Genomic DNA, 25,874 nt, shown 5'->3' on the forward strand with positions numbered 1-25,874 from the left:
CACAATTATTTAGAGGATTTTTCAACTCATTAGTTTCTTTTTAGTGTGCAGGTTGTAGCATGGTAACTTTTATGTAAATATAAGGTGCCAAGTATTATTTTGAATTTATAATTTATTTTGCCATCTATTTTTGTATTTCAATATTAATTATCGTTCATGTTATTTATTTACCAATTACATTTATGCATTTTGTGGAATAATTACACGTTCACTGAAGTTAAACTGAAATCACTATTACAAACGTATTGTAAATCCGCATAAAACGAAACGCTTGCATACAATCTGCCTTCCAAAATTTATTTTTACCGCCACTGGAAACGTTTACTGGTTTGTGAGACTCGTTGTAAAGTCCAAGGTTCGAATCCGAACCATTCTCTCTCGTAAAAAAAAATCAATCGAACCAGAAATAAATTGAAGCGAGACAGATTAATCAAACGGTATGAGCGAGAAAGAGATAGAGTTTCAATCGGCTCAAGATCGTAGTTGATGAGTTTTGTCGTTTAAAAAGGTCGTTAATTACTTCGGTTATTGACGTACTTCACAACAAACGATTCAACGTACAAACAATTCAACAAACCATGCGTATGCGTTAACTACGCAACACAACGCGAAAGGAGAGCTCGATGAGCGAAAATAGTTAGCGATCACTAGAATAAATCCACACACAGAAGGGAAATTAGAGAAGAAGAAACACAAATATAAAAACCTAGGTTACACAATATGAAAAAAAAAAATTTACTTAAATGTTTTAAAGTAGTTTTCCCCAATAAATGTTTATTCGTTAAATGTTAAAATTTTCCATGTTAATTAATTTTTGGTTTCAAGAGTTCTCACATTTCGCGTCGTTCTACATTTTTGTTGTTGTGTTCTTTTACGCTAGGTTAGACTGCCTAGGAAATCAGTCTCTCCACTCACGGGTCTCGATCGGCGGGGCCGGGGATTGTTGGATAAGTGAGTTCCTCCGGTGATGATACTGGTGAGTGGCGTTTTTCGTGAGTAGGTAGAACGGCCGGTAGCATCAACAAAACACAAAACTTCGGTTATTGCGTAGGCTATTTCAAACAGATCAAAAAGAAGGAATGGAATACAGGCCTCCATACCAATTTGAGCAGGAGGTTGATATGATCACGAATCGGGTTCAGCAGATCCGACAAGCAATAGAACAAGAGGAGGATCCAACGCTGGTGTCCTGGTTACGACATTATTATTTACGGGTGAAAAGAGGGGAGACGTCAAACGTAGATGTAGAAAATACACTGATTATTAGAAACCTTGATCCATTTGAGGGTATTTTTTTTTTAAAGTGAAGAGATTGATTGATTGAATTATAGAAAATATTTAAATTTTAAGTTTTTAGTTTCAGGATGAAAAAAAAAGTTTTTAATATATATCGTTTAATTTTGTTGAACCTCTTAACGGAATGCCTTTTGAAAAGCTTTTGAGTGTGAGTTATTTCCTTTTAATGTCGTTATAATTATATTTTGACAGATAAAAGATGCAAAAAAACAGAAATGTTTTGTCAACACAAATCTTAAAGCATCTATCAATACCCAAGTAGCCACTAAGCACTTATAGGTTGTACCCCCTTTCAGCATTACATGCCAATACAAATTCGTTCACTTAGAGCCGACCAATTTTATAAATTTTCTCAAATGCCGATATAAGTCCGAAAAAGTCGAAATAATTGGCCAGTAAAAAACTTGAAATAGCTTTTGAGAATGCTGATATTACGCCAAAAGTGAAATGTCAAACCGAGCAAAGGACAGCATGCTCTGTTTCACCGATATGAAATGCACAAAATATTGGTGGCTAATATTCCATCTCTTTATTACTCATACGCATGCTGTATGCTAATATTGATATTTTTTTAATATTTTTGATTTTAATACTCGAACAGAGGACCAAAGTTCACTGATTATTATTGCACGCCTTAGTCGCATGATCTAAATGAGACCGCGGTCTAAGATCATGCTAAGTGAGATTAAATGTTAAAGGGCGAACACGAAATTATGGTAAAAAGGTAAATGAATCATTAAACAATGACGATGTTCCTTAATAAGTAAAAAAAATCTCCTTAAAATAGATCGGATTGCTCCTTAAATGATTGATCAAAATACGTTAAAAATCTTAAAAGGCTCAGTAAATATTTAAAGTACGCTCCCTAAAATAGAGGAAACTGTACATTAAGCATTTGAAAATGCTCCTTAGTATGCACCGCTTTGCACCATTTTGAAGTGGAATTGTACCATATATCATCGGAAAAGCTGCTGTAAAAAGGTTAATATGTACCATGAAATCAGCTGAAATGTTCAGTAAATCATTGTGTGCATTTGTGCATTTTTACTGTACATTTCAGCTGATTTCATGGTACTTATTAACCTTTTTACAGCAGCTTTTCCGATGATATATGGTACAATCACACTTCAAAATGGTGCATACTAAGGAGCATTTTCAAATGCTTAATGTACAGTTTTCTCTATTTTAGGGAGCGTACTTTAAATATTTACTGAACATTTTAAGATTTTTAACATATTTTGATCAATCATTTAAGGAGCAACCCGATCTATTTTAAGGAGATTTTTTTTACTTATTAAGGATAATTTCATCTGTTTTATTGAGCAAAAGTAGGGCTGCCCGAAATTATTGCGACACATTCAACAGGGCATAACTTTTTTACCATTGGGTAAAAATCAACCAAATTTTGCACACTTTCTCATTGATGTGTATTGTTTACATGCTGTCAAACTCGAAGTCGTGTTTTTCGATTCAACGAAAATGGAAGTGAAACAACGCGAGTTGAGAGAACAAATTCTTTCCAAACACCTGGAATTTCCTGACCTGTCGCACCGGCAGTTGGGAAAAATGTTGAACATTCACCATTCAACCGTCTCCAGAGTGTTGAAGCGGTTCCAGGAGCGGTTGACGTTGGACCACGGCAAAGGAGCTGGAAGAAAATCGGGACCGGAGAACAAAAAGACGGAGGGAAAAATGAAGCGGATGATTAAAGCAAATCCCAACGTCTCAAGCCGTGATTTGGCTAAAAAGATCGGCATGTCGCAGAGCTACGTCCAGAATGCAAAGAAGAGAGCTGGACTACATACATACAAGGTACAGAAATTTCCAAACCGCGATGAGCGGCAACAATCGACGGCTAAAACTCGGGCACGGAAGCTCTACGAGAAGATGCTGACAAAATATGGCTGCTGTGTGATGGACGACGAAACGTATATAAAAGCCGATTTTAAGCAAATTCCGGGGTTGGAGTTTTTCACCAGCAAGAGCAAGTTCGATGTGGACGACAAATTTAAGAAGAAGAAAATGTCGAAGTTCACCTCCAAATATCTCATTTGGCAGGCCATCTGCTCTTGCGGACTGAGGAGTGAGCCTTTCGTGACAAAGGGCACAGTAAATGGCGAGATCTACAAATCTGAGTGCCTCGAGAAGCGCATTTTGCCGTTCTTGCAGCAGCACGACGAAGCTCCGCTATTTTGGCCAGATTTAGCATCATGCCACTATTCTAAAAGTGTCCTAGAGTGGTATGAGGCCAATTCTGTCCATTTTATTCCAAAGGACATGAATCCGCCAAACTGTCCGGAGCTGCGCCCGGTGGAGCAGTACTGGGCAATAATGAAGCGGGAACTTCGGAAGAGCAAGAAGACAGTCAAAGACGAAAAGGACATGTTAAGAAAATGGAAAAAAAAACTGAGAAACTGGTACCGGATGACACTGTAAAGACTTTGATGGCGGGCATCAAGCGAAAATGCGTTCAATTTTACACTCAAGGCTCCATCGATTAACTTTTCTTTTGATTTTTGAAGTAAATATATGTATAAAACTACCCTAAAATTTTGGTTTGATTCTAAACATTATTAGAAAATTGGCATGACATTTTCGGTGTCGCAATAATGTCGTGTTCGCCCTTTACAACTTGTTTACTTTTTGATGACATTCAGATGCATGAAATGGGGGAATACGGGATGAAACAAGGCTCTTTTAATTTGGAAAAAAAAACATATAACAGGTTATTTATTTTTTTTTAGGCCGGCGCCGGTGGTGTAGTGGTAAGCGTGACTGCTTTCTAACACCCCAATGGGTCTGCGTTCAATTCCAGCCGAGGTCGGTGGGATTTTTCTGAGACATAAAAATCTCTTTTCACGTCTTCCTTCGGAAGGGAAGTAAAGCCGTTGGTCCCGGCCCATGTGTGTTGAATGGGTGCGATATCCTACGCAGGTGTGGAAGCTGCCTTCCTGCACATTGGATTGCCGTCAAATGGATGGCAATCGATGTCCGTCGGTGATTGTCACCAGATTGCGGAACAGAGACCGACGTTAAATAATGGAAAGAAGAAGGTTAATTTTCACTTTCGGCGGCTTGCAATGATAGAATTGAACTAAACGTTACAAAGAAGAATAATAACGATGTTGTTAAATTCTTCTTCCGGCAAACCAAAAAACTCCTACGGTGACGAGTTGTCGAAACCGAAATCAGCCGTAAACTACTTACAGTTGATGCTGAGCATCAACGAGAAATCATTCAGGTCCTCCGGTTCGGTTACCGTTATGTTTTCTGCATAAAAAATCGTGTATTGTCCATTGTGTCCATTTCAAAAAAGTAATCATGAGACATGAGCAGGGCTGTCATCTGATCACTCAATGTGCGCAATGAACTGATTTTCTGAAATATACAAAGTGAGAACCAAGCAAACACAAAGTTAGCTTGTTTTGCACCCTGCGCAAGTGTAAAGCAGCGGAGAAGAGAAGACAGACACGCACCCAGAAATAACGAAAGCTCAATGTGTAGCCATCGCACCCACGGCTCCGACGCAAAGAGCGCCACTCAGTGTAGGGTTGCAAATGGGAAACACAGCAAAACAGACAAAATTCTTCTTTGGGATGCCCTTCTTCATCTCCTATGCATGCACTTGTGGTAAGCAAAGTCTGCAAAGAATTCAAAGAAGACATTAGCGCATTGTTGTATTAAATACGCTTCCTGCGCCGCACGGAATGTACCGCATTCATAGTGTGGATCGCTTTCTCACAGATTAGTTGGAAAAGAGTGTGCGAAGTAAATGAGAGAACCGGGAGAACCACACGTTGTCAAGTGTTGTGAGATGCATGCACAAAGTTGCTTTGCTAACGCTCTAAGGTGCTTTCCAGCCCTCGACATAAGTTTAAAACTGCTAAAATTATTATATAGTTATTAAAGTTTTTAACAATTTTTTTTTTGCTGATAATTTGCGATTTTTTTGCAGTGTATATTTTTGTCTGAAAAGGTCATTAAGTTTCCTACAACTTTGTATCAGACGACGTTTCGATTAGATGAGCCGATTTCGTGCTGTGATTTTTTGAAAAATATCGACTTTATTTTTTTTAAATTAGCCATTTGTCAAAATGGTCGAATTCGGGCACAAACTTAGATCATTGTCTATGCACTAAGATTATTTCACAGATTTCAGTGAAATTTTACCGAATTCTTAACAGTTGAACGTTTGGTGAGTTTTCACAGTATTTCTGTTATTTTTCACCTACCTTAATTCAGATCACCGAAGTCAGTAGAAATTTACCGGGGTTTTGAACAGCAGAGCAAGTCGGTTATGTTTTCAAATGACCGTTGCACGTAGGAAATCAATCAAATTGACATTTATTTTTTAAATGGGTATACTGAACAAAGTCTGTACAAGCTCAATTATAGCTAATTATTGGATTTTTTTTTCCTGACTTTTAAAACAATTACCGAACAGTTCTGAAGTTCAAAATTGAATTAGTGTGTTCACGGGAAAAAATCCGAACTCCAAAATGAGAAAAATGACTCATGATTTCATGAGCACAGCGAATTTTCATGTTATGAAAATACATCATGAATAAAATTCATGATATCATGAGCAATTTTTGCGTAACGCAGCCAAGATTCCCAAAATCATGAATCATCCGAGTTGAAATCATGAGCTAAATTCATGAATTTAACTTTCAGCTTTTAAACCAAAAAATGTAAAAGAATAAAATAAAGCAACAGGCTAAATACGACACAAGAACCTTGCGATCATCAAACCCATAATATGACCACTAGACTGTCAGTACTTGTATAATATGAAAGGCAAATTAATGCATTATGTAATCACGAATTTCCATCATGAAATTATGAATCATTGTTATGATTTCATGGGATGGCAAGTTTTTTTTTCAATTCATGATTTTTTATTCGTGAAAATTGAATCGAATTTGTTTGCGTGTTGGTATTATTTTGATACCCACATTTGATGATTTAATTTTGATTCATTTGGCAGACCGTGTCAAACTTTTCACGTATAAGAAGGATCTCAGGGAATGTGAAAAAATAAAACAAAATGGATGGATTGCACTAAATTTCAATGCATTAGAAATATATGTTCAGTTACGCCATACACAAGTTTTTGTATATTTTCTTTGTCTATCATTTTGATTTTAAGGGCCACCCTAATCCTGAGCAATTTTTTACTAAATTCCAAATATTTTACCTGAATAAGCATCTTCACCGGCAGCTCCTCCACTTGTGCCATTGTTATCGGTCGCTTCACTGTTGAACGGCATGGATATTGAATCCTGTAAAGTAGAAAGAAATCAAATGTTGAAATATGTTTTCCTGTACTGGATCACAATTTTTTATACCATGTCACACATCCATCCAGCATATGACTTTATCAGAGAGGAAGGTTGTAAGACTGCTCAGTTCCGAGAAACTGCAATGCTCCACATCATTAAAAAATAGCTGCACATAAAAACTGATCATTTCGATAGGGGATAATCTCAGCGTACGCACAGAAATTAGACGCAATATTCGCTCGCTTCTGTTATGCCAAGCGGAAAACCGAGTGGAGTGTGAGTGATTGCGATGCAAAGTTGTAGGGGGTGTTATCATTGACTTCGCATGTATTTCCGGCGACTGATGACGACGGGACAGCGAATAGAGGAGTGCGTGTGCAAGAGTGTGAGTGGTTTAGCCGTGGGATGGGTGAAGAAGATGAACGAGATGTTCAAATTAGAGAGTTGGATAGAATGGGGACTATGTTGCGCCCCCTTGGGCTGTTTGGATCGAGATGGAGGTACGTACAACTGCATCCCCTGTTCGATGAAGTGCATTTGGATGAGAAATAGAAGGGTTGCCATAGAGTATCGGGAGCTCGTGAAGCTATTCAATGCTATCACGGATGTCACGGAAAGAGCACGTGTGGGTGGTATGATGCACCCCTTGCTCCGTTACTCCGTCGTACCATAGCCGGTCGAGAGTGAATATCGATGTTTGTTCAACACAGGAAGGCAGGCAGTTTGCGTTGATGGCATGTGGGATGGGAAAATGAAGGCCTCTGTTCGACTCTTCCCCTCTAATCCTGTCAGGGTGGATCCCACCGAGGGAGAATCGATTCCAACACGCCATGTCCGCATTCGGGAGTGCCAAACGTAAAAGAAAATACCAAACTCAGAGTATAGATAATATATTATTCTACAACCACTGCCTACGATTGTGACTCCAGCACGTCGTTGTTGGCAGCGGCCATGGGTACGGGGGCGCGTCAGATGGGATGAGTTCAATACATATAATCTCCATCAGCCACCCAGTATTCGGACATGTCCTCAATCCCGCTGTCACCCACCCTCGCCAGTGGACCGAAAGCAACCCTCGCAAAATATAATCACTCTCGTCTTCTGAAACTTTAGCCTTTATAAGAATTTCCCAACCCCTCCTCGAGAGTGTTACCCAAAACTCCTTGCCTGAGCCCCATTCCTCAGCGATGGTCCTCTCAACCCACATCATGTCCGTAGCAACTATCCTTCGGTCCTTCTAACTTTTCGTCTTGCAAGGATACCATCAGCACCGATGCGGTGGCTGCTCGGTAAAGGAAGAAACCTTGGTCCCCTCGTTGTTTTTTTCATCATATTCTTCTTCTTCTTCTGCTTCTTCGTTTCCTTGCCATATCCCCAGGTCTTCTTTCTTCGGCTTAAGATTAATTAATTTTTATATTTTCAGCCATCAGACAGCAGGAAAAAGGATCGCACAAAAAGGGTATCTGTAATGGGACTTGAAGGGAACAGGAAATGCGGGTGCCACTGCTGCTGGAAACGGGATGTTCCGAACGGGTCTTGGAGCTCCCACAGTGAGCTAAGATAAGAAAATGGGAAAAATAAGACCAGGAGGATGGGAGGATGGGAGAAAAACTTAGATGAGGAAGCAGGAGGAAAATTCGATTCGGACTTTTTTTTGACGTTGGCTGCTTTCGCCGCCATATAAAAGCACCACTCTCCGGGTTCGTTATCCAGCAACGTGTCCCCCAAACCAGCGGCACCATCGCCGAACCATCAGGCTCCAACTTTTATATTTCTTCGAATGCGGCATAGGGATCAAGAAGAAACCCTCTTTCCTGGGTTGCAGGCTCCTAAGAGCACGCTGCTGCTGCTGCTGCTGATGCTGTTGTCGACCGATTCTCGTCCCCTTTACCATCAACCGTCCGACCGGCAGAAGACGGAAAACATCGTGGGACAGCACCCAAGGGAGGGAGCGCACAAATGGGAAACAGTGTGTACATCAGCATCCCTGGCTGGTAAGAAGAAGGAACGATGGTGTGTATTTTTTTTCCCTGCTTGCCTGCTGCTGAATGCTTTCTTGGGAGTGGGAGGTTCCTTCCTCATTTCTTGCTGGCGCTCAAACTGTCAAGAATTAAAAAAGATAGATGACATGGAAGGACTGAAGGTGTCCCGGGCGTCCGGGTAGGTACTGGGCGTGGAAACGTCCAAATAGCTTTTTTTCGGAAAGGTTGGATCAGGTCAGGTGGGGCGGAGGAGGGATAGACTTTTGGATGTGGGTGGCATTTCTCGCAAGAAACAAGTGGACCATTCCTTGAGCTCATGGTGGGAGTAACCGTATAAATTTCTCTAATGGCATGAGAACGGTATTGATTTTGTTTCTGAATTTTTAAAATGAGTCGAAATAACGTGCTTTTTATTGGGAGTCACCAATAGTTCTGGTGTACGTACATTGATTACACAGTGAGATTTAATTCAGGTGCGTTAACCTAACGACTGTGACCGCGTGCAATAATTGAATATTTTTCGCTTTCATTGCATACCATTAAATTATTTTTCAAAGATACACTCTTAAAAAGTAAGTAAAATTTAAATCAACTTGCTTAATGGCTTATCCTACGCATATATTGTCTACAGATTGCATCAATGTTTATTATTAACTTACTCCAGTATTAGTATAAGACTTTGAAGAAGATTGTTTTTATTTATCTTCTTCTTCTTCTTTGACTTTACAACACCCCCACTGGGACTTTACGCCACCACTCAACTAAGTTTCAACACCGTTGTTAATTGAGAGGCTTCTAAGCCTTTGCCAAATTTGTATAGTAAGAAGGGTCAGATCTCACCATAGGTGGATAAATTCGTTTACGCCTTGACAAGACTCGGGTCACATTCCACCGAGGATGATTTTGAAAGGTATGAAAAAAATGGGTTAGCCTTCTATGTGATTCCTAATCTTCTATTCATTGTTCTCTCAAATCAAATCATGTAACGACACCGATATTGACGATGCTTCATAACCCTAGTCTTAACCACTTAAAATTTAGTTTTGATTTGGGGTTCTGATGCATGGTGGTGTCATTGCTTTATTTTGTTGCTATAAGGAATCCAATTCTGGTTGGAAAAGGATTACCCCTTTGTAGGATGCTTTGATTCATCGAAGAGTTAAAAGCATGACACATTTAGTACTGAAATATTTTTTTTTATTACAGTGATTCTAGAGGATGTTCTAGGAAACTTTTGATATTTACATGTTCACAATAACAACAACGGTGGTGTAGTGGTAAGCGTGATTATCTCTCACCCCAGCAGGCCTGGGTTCAATCCAATCTGCTCTAGAGAAGAAAGCAAAGCGCTTAGACGGTACAATCGAGCATGGGTGGACTTCCTGGGGTCGCAGTGCACAATGGGCCAGGAATTAAATCTAGCAAGAAAAAACTACAAGCAACAGCCCTATGGGGTTGTACGCAATGGGTACGTAGGACTACGTGTTCTTATATAATAAATCGTATTTGTTAACTGCAGCAGGAGCTTGCGTTTTGTGTAGGAATAGGAATTTGAGCGGGGCTATCTCTGTTTGTACTCTTTAGTATGACACGCTTGACATAGATGGCCCACAGCGACTCATGATCAATAGCGGTGCGGGTTCTTCCTCATTTTATGGATGCTCGTGGCCTGCAGATCGCTGCTTGCAGGCAGTCTTTCGTTGTGTACTGGAGAACAATGTTCAACGCCACGTGTCGAAAGCACTGCTGCTGCTGCTGCTGCTGATGCCAACGACCGCACACCACCACACACGGTGATTGGAACTGAATCCGATCAGCGGTTGAGGCCAGCGTTGATAGCTAGCTGCTTGTGGGGAGCCTTTCATTGTGTACTGGAGAACACCACCAGACCGGTTGTAATTCAACTTTGAAATCTGTGTTTGGGAAATCGCTTTTCACAGGCAATCGGTGATAATTTTAGCTATCATAGCAACAGTTGCACATTCGTTCAATTATCAATAGTGAAATTTTGAAAAATGATAAAGTCTTATATTAAAAAAATGCGTAATAATATTTCTGATCGATTGGTGATAAAATTACTTGAATTGGTCCAGGGGCAGCTGAGTTATTAAGTCTTTCATAATTTTGTTACATGTTCCATTGTTTTCACAAAGTGTACCCCCATATAGAAATCACAGACGTAGTCCTACGTTAAAAAATAATAACACTCTGGGGTTGCATCCAGTTGAGTTGACGTCTGCAGTGAAGTTTCTTGGATTAATTATGACCAAAATTTTATGGAAAAAAATAGTTCATGTTTTGGCCACAAAGATGACGCAGCGATACAAACTTTTTTTATTTTACATGATAGAGGTTTTCTGTATACGGTAAAGCTGTAGAACGTAATATTTTTTTTAAGTTGCCGGAGACATAAAAGCTTCAAACAACTGAGATGTTCATAAAATTTGACTGGAATCAAAGATATCAAATTAACAAGATATCCCACTAATCAATTCCTCATACAAGGCATATAATTACCACCCGAATGTGATCACAGTGCCATCTGTTGAGTGCACATTGAAACTATTGGGAGTTTCCCGCCAACTTTACCACCTGGGCTCAATAACTGACAGGTGTCAGCATGACAGGTGTCAGCATGACAGGTGTCAGCATGAAAGGTGTCAATGTGGACGTTGATGATCAGCCGAGGAAAGAGGACGATATCATCCTCGATATCATCCTCCTATTATCATCGAACAGGGCATAACTTTTTTACCATTGGGTAAAAATCAACCAAATTTTGCACACTTTCTCATTGATGTGTATTGTGTACATGCTGTCACGCTCGAAGTCGTGTTTTTCGATTCAACGAAAATGGAGGTGAACCAACGCGAGTTGAGAGAACAAATTCTTTCCAAACACCTGGAATTTCCTGACCTGTTGCACCGGCAGTTGCGAAAAATGTTGAACATTCACCATTCAACCGTCTCCAGAGTGTTGAAGCGGTTCCAGGAGTGGTTGACGTTGGACCACAGCAAAGGAGCTGGAAGAAAACCGGGACCGGAGAACAAAAAGACGGAGGGAAAGGTGAAGCGGATGATTAAAGCAAATCCCAACGTCTCAAGCCGTGATTTGGCTAAAAAGATCACCATGTCGCAGAGCTACGTCCAGAATGCAAAGAAGAGAGCTGGACTACATACATACAAGGTACAGAACTTCCCAAACCGCGATGAGCGGCAACAATCGACGGCTAAAACTCGGGCACGGAAGCTCTACGAAAAGATGCTGACAAAATATGGCTGCTGTGTGATGGACGACAAAACGTATATAAAAGCCGATTTTAAGCAAATTCCGGGGTTGGAGTTTTTCACCGGCAAGAGCAAGTTCGATGTGGACGACAAATTTAAGAAGAAGAAAATGTCGAAGTTCGCCTCCAAATATCTCATTTGGCAGGCCATCTGCTCTTGCGGACTGAGGAGTGGCCAGATTTGGCATCATGCCACTATTCTAAAAGTGTCCTGAAGTGGTATGAGGCCAATTCTGTCCATTTTGTTCCAAAGGACATGAATCCACCAAACTGTCCGGAGCTGCGCCCGGTGGAGCAGTACTGGGTAATAATGAAGCGGGAACTTCGGAAGAGCAAAAAGACAGTCAAAGACGAGAATGACATGTTAAGAAAGTGGAAAAAAAAAACTGAGAAACTGGTACCGGATGACACTGTAAAGACTTTGATGGAGGGCATCAAGCGAAAATGCGTTCAATTTTACACTCAAGGCTCCATCGATTAACTTTTCTTTTGATTTTTGAAGTTAATATATGTATAAAACTACCCTAAAATTATGGTTTGATTCTAAACATTATAAGAAAATTGGCATGACATTTTCGGTGTCGCAATAATTTCGTGTTCGCCCTTTACTTGAGAAAACCATCACACATCCAAGCGTGCATCATGATGTGCTTGTAATATGTTTTATTTTCGAGCGAAAGAGTTTCTAATATACCACCGGTATCAGTAAGACGCAAATCTCTAATAGTAATTGTTGATTTGCGGAGCTGGTGCTCAAAAGAATCTTAATAAGCATAGAAGTAAACATGGGAAAAGCATTCACTCTCTCTAAAGAATTATTCCAACACCCCAGCCACTGGAAATGCAACGTTTCGAAATCATTGCTGAACGTAATAAAATATGCCGTCTTCTTTGGCCAACGCAGCATGCATTCTATTCAAAAATTGCATTGGAATAATCATTACTTTCCTATTTTATAACGTAGGAAGTATTTGTCAACGTCGGTGATAGCAAACGCAAACGGAAGAAGCCGAAGCTGAATGATGACGATGAGTGATGACACCGCTTCGTGTTTTGATTTGCGCTGTACCGTCCGCTCAGTTGTGTGGGTTCGTACATGTATAGATGTTGCGTGTTTTCTTCCAACGCTGCAGTTCAACGTTGTCTCGTCACATACCGTTTGGCGCTGTTATCTGTCTCTATAAATTCCAAAGAGTGAAGGGGGTCTGCTGAAATTCACGATTTTAGTATTATATTTTGAACAATAGTTCAAAAGAATACTTTCATCGTTTTCCCTCGATCGGTACTGATCAATCCAATAATTTCCAGATCAATGCTATCAATGGCCTCGTAACGTGGGTAGATCACCTTTTCGTGAAACTTTACGGGATGTAAAAGCTACCACCGATTTCTAGTCCTGACTACTTCAAACTAGTGAAACAGGATTTTTCAGTAATCAAAGGAACACCTCTTAGTCCTTGTTACTTTTTATGCCTTGTTGATTGTAACAAGAATCGGCTTTGTCCACCGAGGATGATTTTGAAACAAGGAAAAACTAAGTTAGTTAGTCTTCATCTATGTGATTCCCAATCTTCTGTTCGTTGTTCCCTAGTTTGAAGTGGCTAAGACTAGGGATCTGATCTTATTATGGATCTGATCCATTATCGATGTCATTGCTTAATTTTATTGCTAAGGAATCCAATTTTGACTGACAAAAGGGCGCGCCTTTGGAGGGTGCTCTCACTCTTCAAATGGTATACACGCTATTTAAAAACTACCCAAATTTGATTAGAATCCACCCAGATTGGTCAAAACTGAACCTACCCAAAAATGGGTAAACTATGTTGGGAGCGACAAGTTGACAAATTGACAACATCGAAATGAATCCGATCGACTTTGTTCATTTGTCAACTTGTCACTCCCAAAATAATTTACCCATTTTTGGGTAGGTTCAGTTTTGACAGATCAGGGTGGATTCTACCCCAATTTGGGTAGTTCTGAAATAGCGTGTAAATAGCGGGACCTTTCAATTAGAATCGATTCCTTACGATGATGGTAAGCATGACAACTGTATCAAAACCGAATACTTAATCATTTCTTAAACGATGAAATAATACGACATGCACTAAACTAATGATACGGGATATACTTCAATAGATCAAATTACTGGTCGCAGTGATTTTATGTCCCGGACAGAGGAAAAAAAATTACTTGAGTACTAAAAACTATATATCAAATGAAATTCGAAAAAATACATGATTTTCTGAATTATTTTTTATTTCAATGTGCAAGTGAACGCAAAATGTAATCAACTATTCAAAACGTTGATGTACACTTTAATTCCTCAAAATATCTCAGAGGTTTACTGAGATATATTTGAATTATTTGGATTTGAATCAAACAATATATTTTATTTTAACAGTGCTGTCATAGTAAATTTTGAACTGGTTACTCACTGATTTTCAATATTTGTGCCTGCCTCCAATCCATGCGCAGCCTTTAAAGAGCGCTCATAATTGTGTGTAATTCAAACTAGGTCGGGTAAAATTTGTTTGCAATCAGCTCATATTAAATATTCAAAATACTTACTAATGCTTCGTGTATTGTTTTATCAGGTTAACGGTTGATCAAAACGCTACGTTGTCTTTGAACTTGTCGATCTTCAGGGGATATAAAGATGTACCAACTTTGGTTAAGTGCTAAAAATTATACGATTCAAAACATAAACGAGCCCTAATAAAGATCCCAACCTCTTGGATCGAAACGTTGGCGATGATAAAACTGTAATCAGCACTTTTTCTTGAAATAAAAAGCCAAAACAAATTTGCTAATTCTTCAAGATTTTTAAGCGTCATCTTTCCAGACTTTCGAAAGTATTCGGTGCTCCCTGAAGTTATTTGAATTGCCCTTATGATCTCTGAATTTCGACAAAGTTCTCTAGACTCCTCAGAATTTCTCAGAATTTTATGAAAGTTAACGCCCTTATGATCTCTGAACTTCGACAAAGTTCTCTAGACTCCCCTCCAGAATTTTTTGAAACTTCATAGAAGTTCATGGAAGTTCCTTTAACATCCTTAAACTACCCTGAACTTCTTATCTGGACTTGTCCGAAGGTCCCGTTCCTTCGTGAAGTTCCCTTATTTTTCAAGAAGTTCTCGGAACTTCTCTAATGTTCCATCAGTTTTCCTGATATTCATGGATGTTCCCTGAAGGCTCCTTTATTTTCCTGAAATTTTTGGAACATTCTTGTCATTCTTGGAATTTAACATGAGTAACTACGAACTTCTTGAAAGTTCCTGCAATTCATTAATTGAACTGTCATAAATTTTCTCAGATCATCCTTTAAGATTTTCGGAAACTAATGTAACACCCTATAAATATCCAAACTTCTCTGGAGTTGTCTAAAGATCTCGGAACATCGCTAAAAATTTCAGAAATTCCCCCAAAAAACCAAACACCTGACGCTGAGCGAAATGATTCCACGATAGTTGTCCATAGTGGTTTTGAACCGAACGAACTGCCACAGCCAAGAACCCTATCCTCGTGAAAATTCCAATATAAGACTACATTCAAATGCATCGTCGGAACAAAACATTTTCGTACTGGTTTCGAGTGAAATACTCCGGATCGTCGCTACCTGAATACGTTGCGAGTGGGGAAATTAGACCATGGGGTGAGACAGCTTTACTCTGAGTTCCTTTTTGCAGCGAGTAACTCAATGAACCTCAAAATGTTATCGACATACATCGATTTTTCTGTCTGTTTACTCCTCGGCTACTTCGTCTATCGCCTTCACATATTAGGCGTCATTAAACAAAATATAATTCTCGCGTCCCTTTGCAGTAGGTCCTATCTACATTGATCGATTTTCTCCTACGACTTTCTTTTTGGATCGTCATGGCCGTGTTAAGATATTTCCGGATATCGACACACTGATCTTTGGAGGAAGGAACAATCTAGCATCTAATACGACAAAGACGACAGGAAACGTTTTTGTAACCGAGTTATTTACGAAAGAGAGAGTCGATGAAGAGAAATGATCAATGTAGATTGGTCTATTTGAAATCGGAGTAGGTAACCTGAAAGACACGACGACAGCGGGATTGTCAGCATCTAGACCGATCAGTTGCTCGACCGGCAAAGAAGTAGAAGTGACCGGTAATGTGGAATCATTTGCCAGGACAAGATCTAGCAAACATCCGTTTCGGTTCGGAAAAGTGTTTACTTAAGTAAACCCGTGTAAGCTAAATCCGTCTGGAGGCAGGTAGATAGTGCCTATACTGAGAATGTTTCGAGGAAATTCCACGCCAATCCAGAGCTGTTCCAGTAGACTGGAAATGGGCGAGGTACTCAAGTAGCTGGTTAATCTCGTTGAGACAGCAATCAGAACGCCTCCAGGGCGCGATTTTTTACTGTTCAGTGGAGATCGGTCCGTTCTGAAGACGGAATAAAGTGATCCGAAAAGTGGAGATGAATTGATCGATTCTCTTCATCAACTTTCTCTTTCGTTAATAACTCAGCTGCAAAAACTTTCCCTATTATATTCCACATTGAGGACGCTAGATGAGAACCCCTTTTATCAAACTATGTGGTAAACATATTGCAAAATCTATTTGCATAGCAGTGGTTATCCAAAGAGAAAGTCGATGGAGAGGGTCGATCACAGCAGATAGGCCCTTTTTGAAATTTTTTTTTTTTTTTTTCCTTTGGTTTGTTTTTTCCGTCGATCTTGTTTTCCGTGCTGAGCACCAATGCTACCGACGTGCCAGGAAGGCAGCTCCCACACCTGGACCCTACCTGTCGACCCATCAACTCATGAACCGGGGACCAACGGCTTTACTTCCCATCCGAAGGAAGGCGTGATCAGAGATGTTATGCCTCAGAACATCCCGGCGGCGCCGACTGGGATTGAACCCAGGCCTGCTGGGGTGAGAGGTAATCACGCTTACCACTACACCACCGGCGCCGTTTTCCCTTTTTGAAATGTTCATCGAGAAATCATATTCAGCCTCCACAACAGCCAAAAAACGAGTCGATTTTAGTCCTCAGCCCACGCACATTTTGAGAAGAAATCCAGAGCCCATTCGAGGAGCGATCCCGGGAGCTGGAAACCGAAGGAAGTTTAGGTACCGAATGTTCAGAATCGGAATAATAATGTTGTTTTGTTTGACAGCAGCTTTTCGGCTTTGCGCCCATATGATGCTGTGATCCGAAAAGTCAGAAAACAAATGACAGTGATCTTGCTCACTGAGCATTGTGAGTTACTCGAGGTGCCTCAAAAGTATCTCTTAAAATGCTCATGATTAGGAGCTGTCGTGCCGTTTGAATCAGACTACCTGTGCGCTTGTTTGTACCACATGTAATGAACTCCAAGCAACTGCAGTTTTTTTGCGGCAGTAAGCCACGTTGTGATCTGTGTGGCGTGGAGCATATGGAGGATTCTTGTCATGTCCCTCCAAAATGTGCTTATTGTTTACACAAGTCATTCAGACGGGGTATAAAAATTTCATCAGGTGTACCTTGTTTAAAATCAGTGGCTTAACTTGTATGCAGGCTGATCTCCGAATAACTTCCTGGCAAGTCAATCGTTAAACTATGAAATTACATCAAAATAACACGCGGTGCAGCCATGATATATGGAACATATATGGTGTAAATATGTTCAAAGTAGTTGTAAAGTATTTTGTATATAGTACATTAAAGTGAAAAATGAGACAAAATGCAATTTTTTTTACAAAATTCCTTTGGGCCAGGTGCTGTGTTTAGCAAATGAGCTGATTTTCTACACAGTGAGTGCCGAGGCTGACAGAATGTGAATTAGTTCCGAAAACAATCATTTTGTCTCAGTTCGTCTGTGTATGTGCCGTAGACTCGTTCCAATATCGACATTTTGATAAAATACATGCATAGATGGTTACTGTTTTTGGCAAAGCTGCTCAGAAAGACAAAATCTATTGAATCAGCTTAGAATTTCCTCAACTGACGGCCACCACCTAGGCATTTGGCTTCTAATTGAATGCGTCGTACTGCTTCTGACAGCACCCACCAACAGTGAGCGAGTAGATTTGAAATGTTTAGCTTGGTGGTAAGCCGTGGCGTAATTAACTTTCTATTAAAATACCAATAATTGTGCACTTTGTTCCATATATTATTTCATTAAAATATCGCTACACAATGAACTAAATGTAGATATTTTCTCATGGGAAAAAGGAATATTTGAAGAAACATTTGATGATTTAATGTCTGAATTGATGGTGAAAAGAAGTAATCAATTGTTGACTATAACTTGACATTTCAAGTAGATTGACATAGAGAAGCTGAATAAGGGTCTAAAGTGTCTACGTGGTTTATGAACAGCCCCCAAGATCTATATGATGGTGGACAGCTCAGTTCACAATTCACTAAACAGGTGGCGTTAGTGTGCATTGATATCTCTTATTGTTTGCTATAACTTGATAACACGACTAGATAGAAGCTTGCTGAGTGAAGTTCTTCTGAATGACTAGTCCTGTCGTTTGGTGGGCTTTTTAGTTCAAAGTTTACTCACCACTAATGCCATTTGATTAAAAACTTGACTGGATAAAATGTTGCTTGGAAAATTCATTCGCTCGCGCGAGCACCACATAAACAAAACAGCCATCCTCACCAATAAACAGATTACTGAACGAGTGTAAATTCTTCCAAGTGACTCTGCAGGAAGACTTCGGAACTGACCGTAATAGAAGGCACGATGGATAAACGGAAAGGCAACCGAACAATTACCTCTCTACCCGTGAACCCGATTGAAAGTATAAACAGTGAACTTTAATGATTTAAATAGCCGAGTGAGATAGTTTGTGGCTCAGTGATTTAAATCAGTTGAATTGGCCACAATAGTTTTACTTAATTTGCGTGACGCTTCATGAAATTATAAGTAAAATTGTGATTTTACCGTTTCTACTGAATTTTCAACGTTACTATTCACTGACAACATTAAAAATAGTATTGAAAAATGTATTGTTTCTAAACAGTTAAAAGTAACGCGAGAATTCTGCGTTCAACGAAGAAAATAGAAGAGAATACGAACGAAATCAGTGCGACTCACACAAGCTACTGCGTGTGAGTGAGTATTACATGGAATAGTGGATAGCTCAGTTCATAATTTTCACCAAGCGAGGAAATGCTCATTAAAGCTCAATTGCTACATTTCAAAACTATGAAACTATGAGATATTATAATAATAATTCGTATATGTTAGGTGCAAGCAGACAGTGTACAGTTTGTGTGTTACACATAAAACTTGTCGGGGTGACCCCGGCGTAGTGGTTGAAATCAATACCGCTCACGCCAAAGTCACGAGTTCAAATCTCACCTCCCCAGACAAGTCACGAATGAGGGTTAAAGTGACTAAAATAAGCAATTGTGATAAGTTAGCACTCATCGTTATAGCTAATCGCTAATTGTGACACTCTGGAAGCCAAATTGACAGGTTTTATGTGTCATACACAAACTTTACCTCCTCTTCAGGCTACTTATAAATAAAAAAATATCGTTATAAAGGGTGTGCACAGTTAAATTGCATCACTTTAAAAAAAGCTCTAACATTTTGCCCTTTGGAATAATTTTAATGAAATTTTGGATGAGATGTCAACAACCCACATCTTTTGCACCGAGCCATGGGAAAGATGTTGGGAGTCTGACAATCTACTGTTTGTCGTCTCAAAAAAACATTTCGGAGAACGTTTAACTGCTTTGAAGATCACAAGCGAGTGGTTGCTGCCTTCAAACGCAAACCCAACTATTCCGTTCGGGATGTCTGAAACCTGACAAAATGTTTCTTGCAGAAAGTCAAGAAACGAGCAGGACTACGTTCATTCAAGGTTCGAAATGAACGACAGAATAGAACAGCTAGAACGCAGGCACGTAAGCTGTACACAAAAATGTTGACAAAACCACACTGCTGTATCATGGACGATGGAACATAGGTAAAAACGGACAAGTTCGATAGATCAGAGTCCCTCAGGAAACAGCAAGTGTCGATGATCCCCATGAAATTCATGATTTGACAGGCTATCTTTGTTCGTGCGGAAAACGGAGCGAGCCTTTCGTAACAACTACAACCTTAAATGGCCAAGTCTACATGAATGAGTGCCTGAAGAAACGACTGCTTCCGTTTCTCAAATCACACAACATTCTTACAATGTTTGGCTGGATCTAGCCTCTTGTCACTATTCCAAGGACGTTCTGGAGTGGTACGAGATGAATGAGGTCAATTTCGTGCCGAAGGATCGAAATCTCTTAAACACAACGTAGTTGCGGCCGATCGCTATAATGAAGCACGAACTCCATAAGCATCCTAAAGTTGTCACTACGGAGTAGAAAATGTTTGAATCGTGATTTAAAGTAGAACAATATTTCATTTCAACCGTTGTACAAAAACTTATAGGTGGAATTAAGAAGAAAGTTTGGTCATTTGGATTTGGTGAAGAAATAGAGTGAAATAAAGATACGTAAACCAAGCTTATATATAGTACACCCCCAAAAATTATGAATTTTAATGGTAATGTAAATATCCATGCATGCTAAAATTGAAGCATGCAAACTTCCTTTTTACGTAAACTAGCAACTTGCAAGAAATATTGCTTACAAAGTTGGATGGTTGCATACAATATTTAGAATATTCCATGAAATGACTCATAAATTTACACGATCTGTAATGTGAATTTGTATCGTATGTGACGCTCCATTCATGTGCATCGTAGTAACAGAAATTTACACTACTTTTTCGAACTGTGTATTACATTCCCTGAAAATGTTATGACAGTTGGCTGAGAGACTTATTTTTAGCGAGTTCTTCTAGGTGATGCAATTTTTAACTGTGGATACGCAAAAAAACATGGAAAATTAATTCAAATTTGAGCTTTTCACGAGGGACATAAACTGGATGACAAGTGCTATAACTGGAACTCTTTTCCTACTTGGAATGATTGAATTTCTTTTAAATCAAATAATATAATAGAATGTTATATAATATAGTGTCTATTTCAGCAATACAGTACCATTCCGCATTCTAAAACACGACTACGCAAGTAAATTCATAGAATTATCGTGAGTAAACTGCTATACTACCAAAACCAGTCATACAAAGGTAATATATACTGTTATAGAACATGTGTGTTGCTTGGGTTGGCTTTTACTTTCCACCGTTTTGTGCCTGTGCTTTCTGCATAACTTTCTTCTGATCCATTAATAATTGAATGTCAGCGTTCGCTTGATTTTATAGAAAGTATAAAAGGCACAAATTATATGTTGCCATGAGCGGGAAGGTTTCTTCTTCTTCTTTGTCTTTTATTACGTCACAATTGGGACTTTACGTCGGCTCTCAGCTTAGTATTCTTTGAACACTGCCAGAAGTCAGTACCATTTTTACATTAGTATGATTATGTGGCAAGCGATCTCTATGCCCAGAGAAATCGAGCCATTTTTAAATCCGAAAAATTCCTAGACCGGTCCGAAAATCGAACCTTTCTGCCTCTAGCATGGTCTTGCTTTATAGCTTCGCCTTAACCGACTTAGCTAAGGGAGGCCCCCTGGAAACCACTATAATCAAAAATGGAAAATATCATCTATTTCCAAATACCAAATGACGGTAGCAGCCACGATGCGTACTAAAAATTATGCAAAACTATTCAGTTTCTTCCTTAAATTTCAAGTAGTTCATCATAAATTGGTTTGCTAAATTTCTACTAAGCAGTGTTACATAAACACTATATTAAATAAAAAATCATCCAAACTTTGCACCCAACGGCTCTAAAGTCAAGTTCATGGTAATCAGTATTTATTCCACACATGTGAGTCCTTTAGTTATCGAATTTTCTTTTATCCCAACACGCACACACATAATTCACCACCATCGCCACCACTCACCTTGTTGTTGTGCAACATTGCGGTAGCCTTTCTTTTCGCTGCCATCGCGAGCCGACACCGATATAGCGTATTCGCGTATTACAATTCCAGACGATTTACGATTTCACACGACGAACGATTCCAAGAGAAAGAGAAACACAGAATGCAATGACACGTGTGCACGTTTTATTTATGTCGTTGTCGTTATTCCCACGTTGGAAAATTCAGAGAAAAAAATCACGATTCATTCAAAGATGCACAGAACGCAACACCCCACCCAACACCAGCGAAAATTCCGAACGTAGGCAACCGTTGATGGTAAATGCACGTTCAGTCGATCGTTGCCGTTTTTTTTTTGTTAAAAAATTCAAGATATTTTTTGAATTTCCATACGAAGAAGAAAAGAAAAGAGAAAAGGAAAAACTTTGATAGTTGATTTGAATCACTTTTTGAAAGAAAGAAAAAAACTAAAACACACTATTCATGGTCGGTTCAGAAAAAGTTTCCTCTGAAATATGATTAACTCCGTCGCAAAGTTAAAACTCACTCATTGGTTTTGTACACACTTTGGACTTTGGATTCCTAAACACACTGCGTTGAAAGCAAAGAGTTTGGCTAAGAAAACCGATCCGCACTCGACGACGAGCAAAGCAGCACAAACGCTCTACCAGGACCAACCGACGTCTATTATTATCCTTGAAGGAAAAATGTAAGATGGAATGCGCCCTCGTCTTCTTGAGTTCGGGGGGTTGCTGCTGCTGGTACCACTAAAGGATCTTCTCCGGTATGCCTTCCTTTCGGGTGGCTTTCGGTCTGTGTATCTCTCTCACTTCTAGGCAAGAAGGAAATGCCACCACCAGGCACCAACAGTACCAACGTCTTCTTCTCGGGGTGGTTCAACTGTGTTGGTTGTTCGGCTTCTTGTGTGGAGGCGCACTAAGCAACCCCTTTCTGGTGATTAGAGGGTGGTAGCTCTGAAACCGAAAGGATTCTTCTGGGGTTGAGGTTCAAAACCCGAAACGAGCGCCAATGTGGGTGGTATTTCTTGAAAGCTTCCAAGAAATTTCAAAGCAGCAAAGTCTGTCTGTATGTAGCAGCTCAAATCTTCTCAATCCTTCCGGAGCACCGTTTTCCGATGTCACTACTCGCCGAATACTAAGTTTTGACTGACCAAAACATCACTGCTGCACCCCCTATACATAGGAAAGCAAAAGCAAGGAGACTGCTTCCCTCCGCGCCATCACATGCTCTAGAACCCTGCGGAGGTGGAGAAGGGTACGCTTTCTCTTATGTACCGAAAAAGTTTTTTTTTTCGTGCGCTACTTCCTTCCCGAGATAGCAGCTACAACTCCTGCATTATGTATTGCCATACGAACCGACATCCACCTCACAAAAATCCCTTTTCTGCCTTTTCCCATCCCACTCGATGGTACAGCGGAACACAGAACGCGCTGTGGGATGAGAAGCGAACGACACCCCCTCAACCAATCACTCACCCAATGCCAAAGGCAGCAGCGGCGGTGGCGGAGTCGACGGCATCAACGGCGGATATGGTTAGCATCAGCCCCTCTTACTCGACGCGCGAGGAAAACTCTTCGCAGTAGGATTATGCTGCCGTTCTGTGTATGCAACCCTCTGCCTGCGACGACGTACGTACGGCCTTGTTCTTGCTTGCATCTCGTCGGCCCTTAGCATGGCAGTGTACGGCTCGCTTCAATCATCGCCAGAATGCTGCTTCTGTTTTGGCACAGCTCGCACAGTGGGAATAACAAGCTACCGAGGACGGAACTAAATTTCAGTATCTAAAATTTTTCTATTTGCTTGTATTATACATTTTTTAAATGATACAAAATGTTCATATTTTTTATCAGTAAAGTTCGTTAATGGTATACGAGAAGCAAGTTAAGTGTTCTTGTTGAAGGGACAAGCGGGATAATTTCCTGGCTGACCAATAGAAAATAACTAAAACAGCCGGGGATATTCGTCTCCTCTACAATAGTGGATGAATGCAAAGGTGCTCATCAAAGACGTAAATTGATAGTTGTTACCAATCCCATTGGACAACTGAAACGCATGTCATGATTATTGTGATTTTCTTCGATCTTAATATAGGTTTCCAAAGCATTTCAAATATTTATTAATCATTTTTGAAGTTCTCCAAAGTTCTTTGCAGAAACGTTAACTACTGTAAAATTACCATAAGCTTCCTTGAGATAAACTTCTCAGAAGTATTTCTCGAGTCTTTCTGATGTTCTCTAAACTACAGGGTGAGGAAAAATTAACTGCCTTTTTTACAGTGTATTTCACAGATGCTAAATTCATAACATCTATGCCAAATTTAACCTTGGGTCATTGTAAGCAAACTTTCAAAATTTCATTCAAATCCACTGATGAGTAGTGCCACAATAAATCCAAGACGACTTCTTGACGGTTTTATTCAACTGCATGCTTAACCGTTATGTGATCGACAGGGTACCTGGGTACCTTTTCAGATTTCAAGTTAATAAATTATGAAGTTATTTGCACGACAGGAAACCAGAATTCTTAGAACTTATGGAGCAACAAATTTTCATGAAGAAAGATTTCAAATTGCAGCAAGGGGCTTCGAAAGGGGGGGTCGTGAAATTGTTTACCCTTTAGGAGCTCGACAAGGGTACCCGGGTACCCACAAAATTGAAATGCTTGCTACTGCTGCCAATTTTGACCGATTCTTAATCTTTTGGCACCATTGGATTCAGAAACTTATCCTCTTTCTGGACATTGCAATTAATGGAATAGTATGGTTCCCGAAAATCCAGATTTCCTGTATAATGTTCCAGAACTAAGCATTTTCTTGACACTTTCGCTAGAATTTCGAAGGAATCAATATCAAAGTATCAGAATTTCCTTCAAAAAAAAATTAAAGTGTTGTGTCCTAGTCACGACCGCAGTATGACGTAAAGCTACGCCAAATTGATGTATGTCATGCATTTTCAACTATTATACGTTATCTTAAATTTTTCAAGTATTTCAATGTTTCCGTTATGGTTCAAAACTCGAGACAATTCATGTTAGCATAATCAGACCACCGTTCTTCTTACGCATGAGATAATGTATTTAAATTTAATGTAATGGTTAAGAATTGAAAGAAGAATTTTCCCTACATAACAACATAGGGTTGATCAATGTTGATAATTTTGCTGTGATCAATGTGCACCAAATTCGACATCGACTACAATAGTAACTGACACTATTTCGTCACACATTTTTTGTTGATTTGCACCTCAGTATAATACACAAAAACGCCATGCATGTTGTGGGATAAAACAATTCGCAAAAAAATACATTTTTTTCAGTAGCTCCATCATTAGTTTTGAATTAGGTCTCTGAAGCAGAGAAGAGAGTGAAGGTTGCATTTTATAATAAAACAACAGGCAGTTGTTTTTCCTATCAGAAGACGGTACTTTCAAAATTGAACAAAATGTTGGTTCATATGTCAGCGTAGTAGGGGAGGAAGGGGTATAACGATCATACGGGGTTGAAGCACCTCTTTGTTCTCCATAACATAAAATTATCATGCATCATCATTATGTACTTGTGTCCGAGTAATTTTGATTATCGTTGCAGTGGTAGAGCCTTTTTCGCTCCCACTAGTACGGCAAAATGGACATTTTGTCGGAAGACGAAATGGACGTTTTGTCGGAAGGTGGCACCACTTTGCCACGCGATAGCAAGAAGGGTCGAAAACGTCTGTCATCCCAGAAATCAGATGATGCCTTCCCTGGTTCGTCATCTCAGTTTGGTAATGGACAGGGACAGATAAGCCCCCGATCGCGAGCCTACCCAGAAGACTCGACTGGCCCATGGGTTGTTTACTTTCAGCCCAAAAAGAAACCTTTGAATGTATTGCAAATTACTAATGATCTGACGAAGCGGTTCTCAGCCGTGACCGAAATCTCGAAGGTGAGGTACAATAAACTTCGCGTTGTCGTCTCTAACCTGAAACAAGCTAACGAGATTGCTGCCTCCCAGCTCTTTACACTCGAGTATAGAGTGTACATCCCAGCTCGTAATGTGGAGATCGAAGGTGTGGTCACCGAAGCGAGTCTGACCCCCGAGATCTTGGCGAAGCGAGCGGTTGGCCGTTTCAAGAACCCCTTGCTTCCCACGGTTGAGATACTGGAA

At 39.9% G+C, this 25,874-nt stretch overlaps 1 protein-coding gene across 8 annotated transcripts in view; it reads right to left on the reverse strand.

Annotated features, from left to right (window-relative positions):
- The window catches only part of LOC135698565 (nucleolar protein 4-like), a 37,786-nt gene extending 14,927 nt beyond the window's left edge, over window positions 1-22,859 (reverse strand). For 5 of the 8 annotated variants that reach the window (XM_065218609.1, XM_065218605.1, XM_065218606.1 and 2 more), the window contains exons 1-3: window positions 22,258-22,859; window positions 21,732-22,133; window positions 6,494-6,578 (exon numbers count right to left, since the gene is read on the reverse strand). In XM_065218609.1, the coding sequence (XP_065074681.1) occupies window positions 6,494-6,578; window positions 21,732-21,776 (130 nt within the window). In that variant the 5' untranslated portion in view covers window positions 21,777-22,133; window positions 22,258-22,859. Of the gene's footprint in view, window positions 1-6,493; window positions 6,579-21,731; window positions 22,134-22,188 lie in introns of all 8 variants that reach the window. The other 3 variants (XM_065218610.1, XM_065218604.1, XM_065218603.1) reach the window with 3 other exon arrangements.
- Between the last annotated feature and the right edge of the window lie 3,015 nt (window positions 22,860-25,874).

Source organism: Ochlerotatus camptorhynchus, unplaced genomic scaffold (genome assembly GCF_037179485.1).
Source record: "Ochlerotatus camptorhynchus isolate MF236.1 unplaced genomic scaffold, CSIRO-AGI_Acam_v1.1 ptg000090l, whole genome shotgun sequence".
NCBI classification, from domain to species: Eukaryota; Metazoa; Arthropoda; class Insecta; order Diptera; family Culicidae; genus Ochlerotatus; species Ochlerotatus camptorhynchus.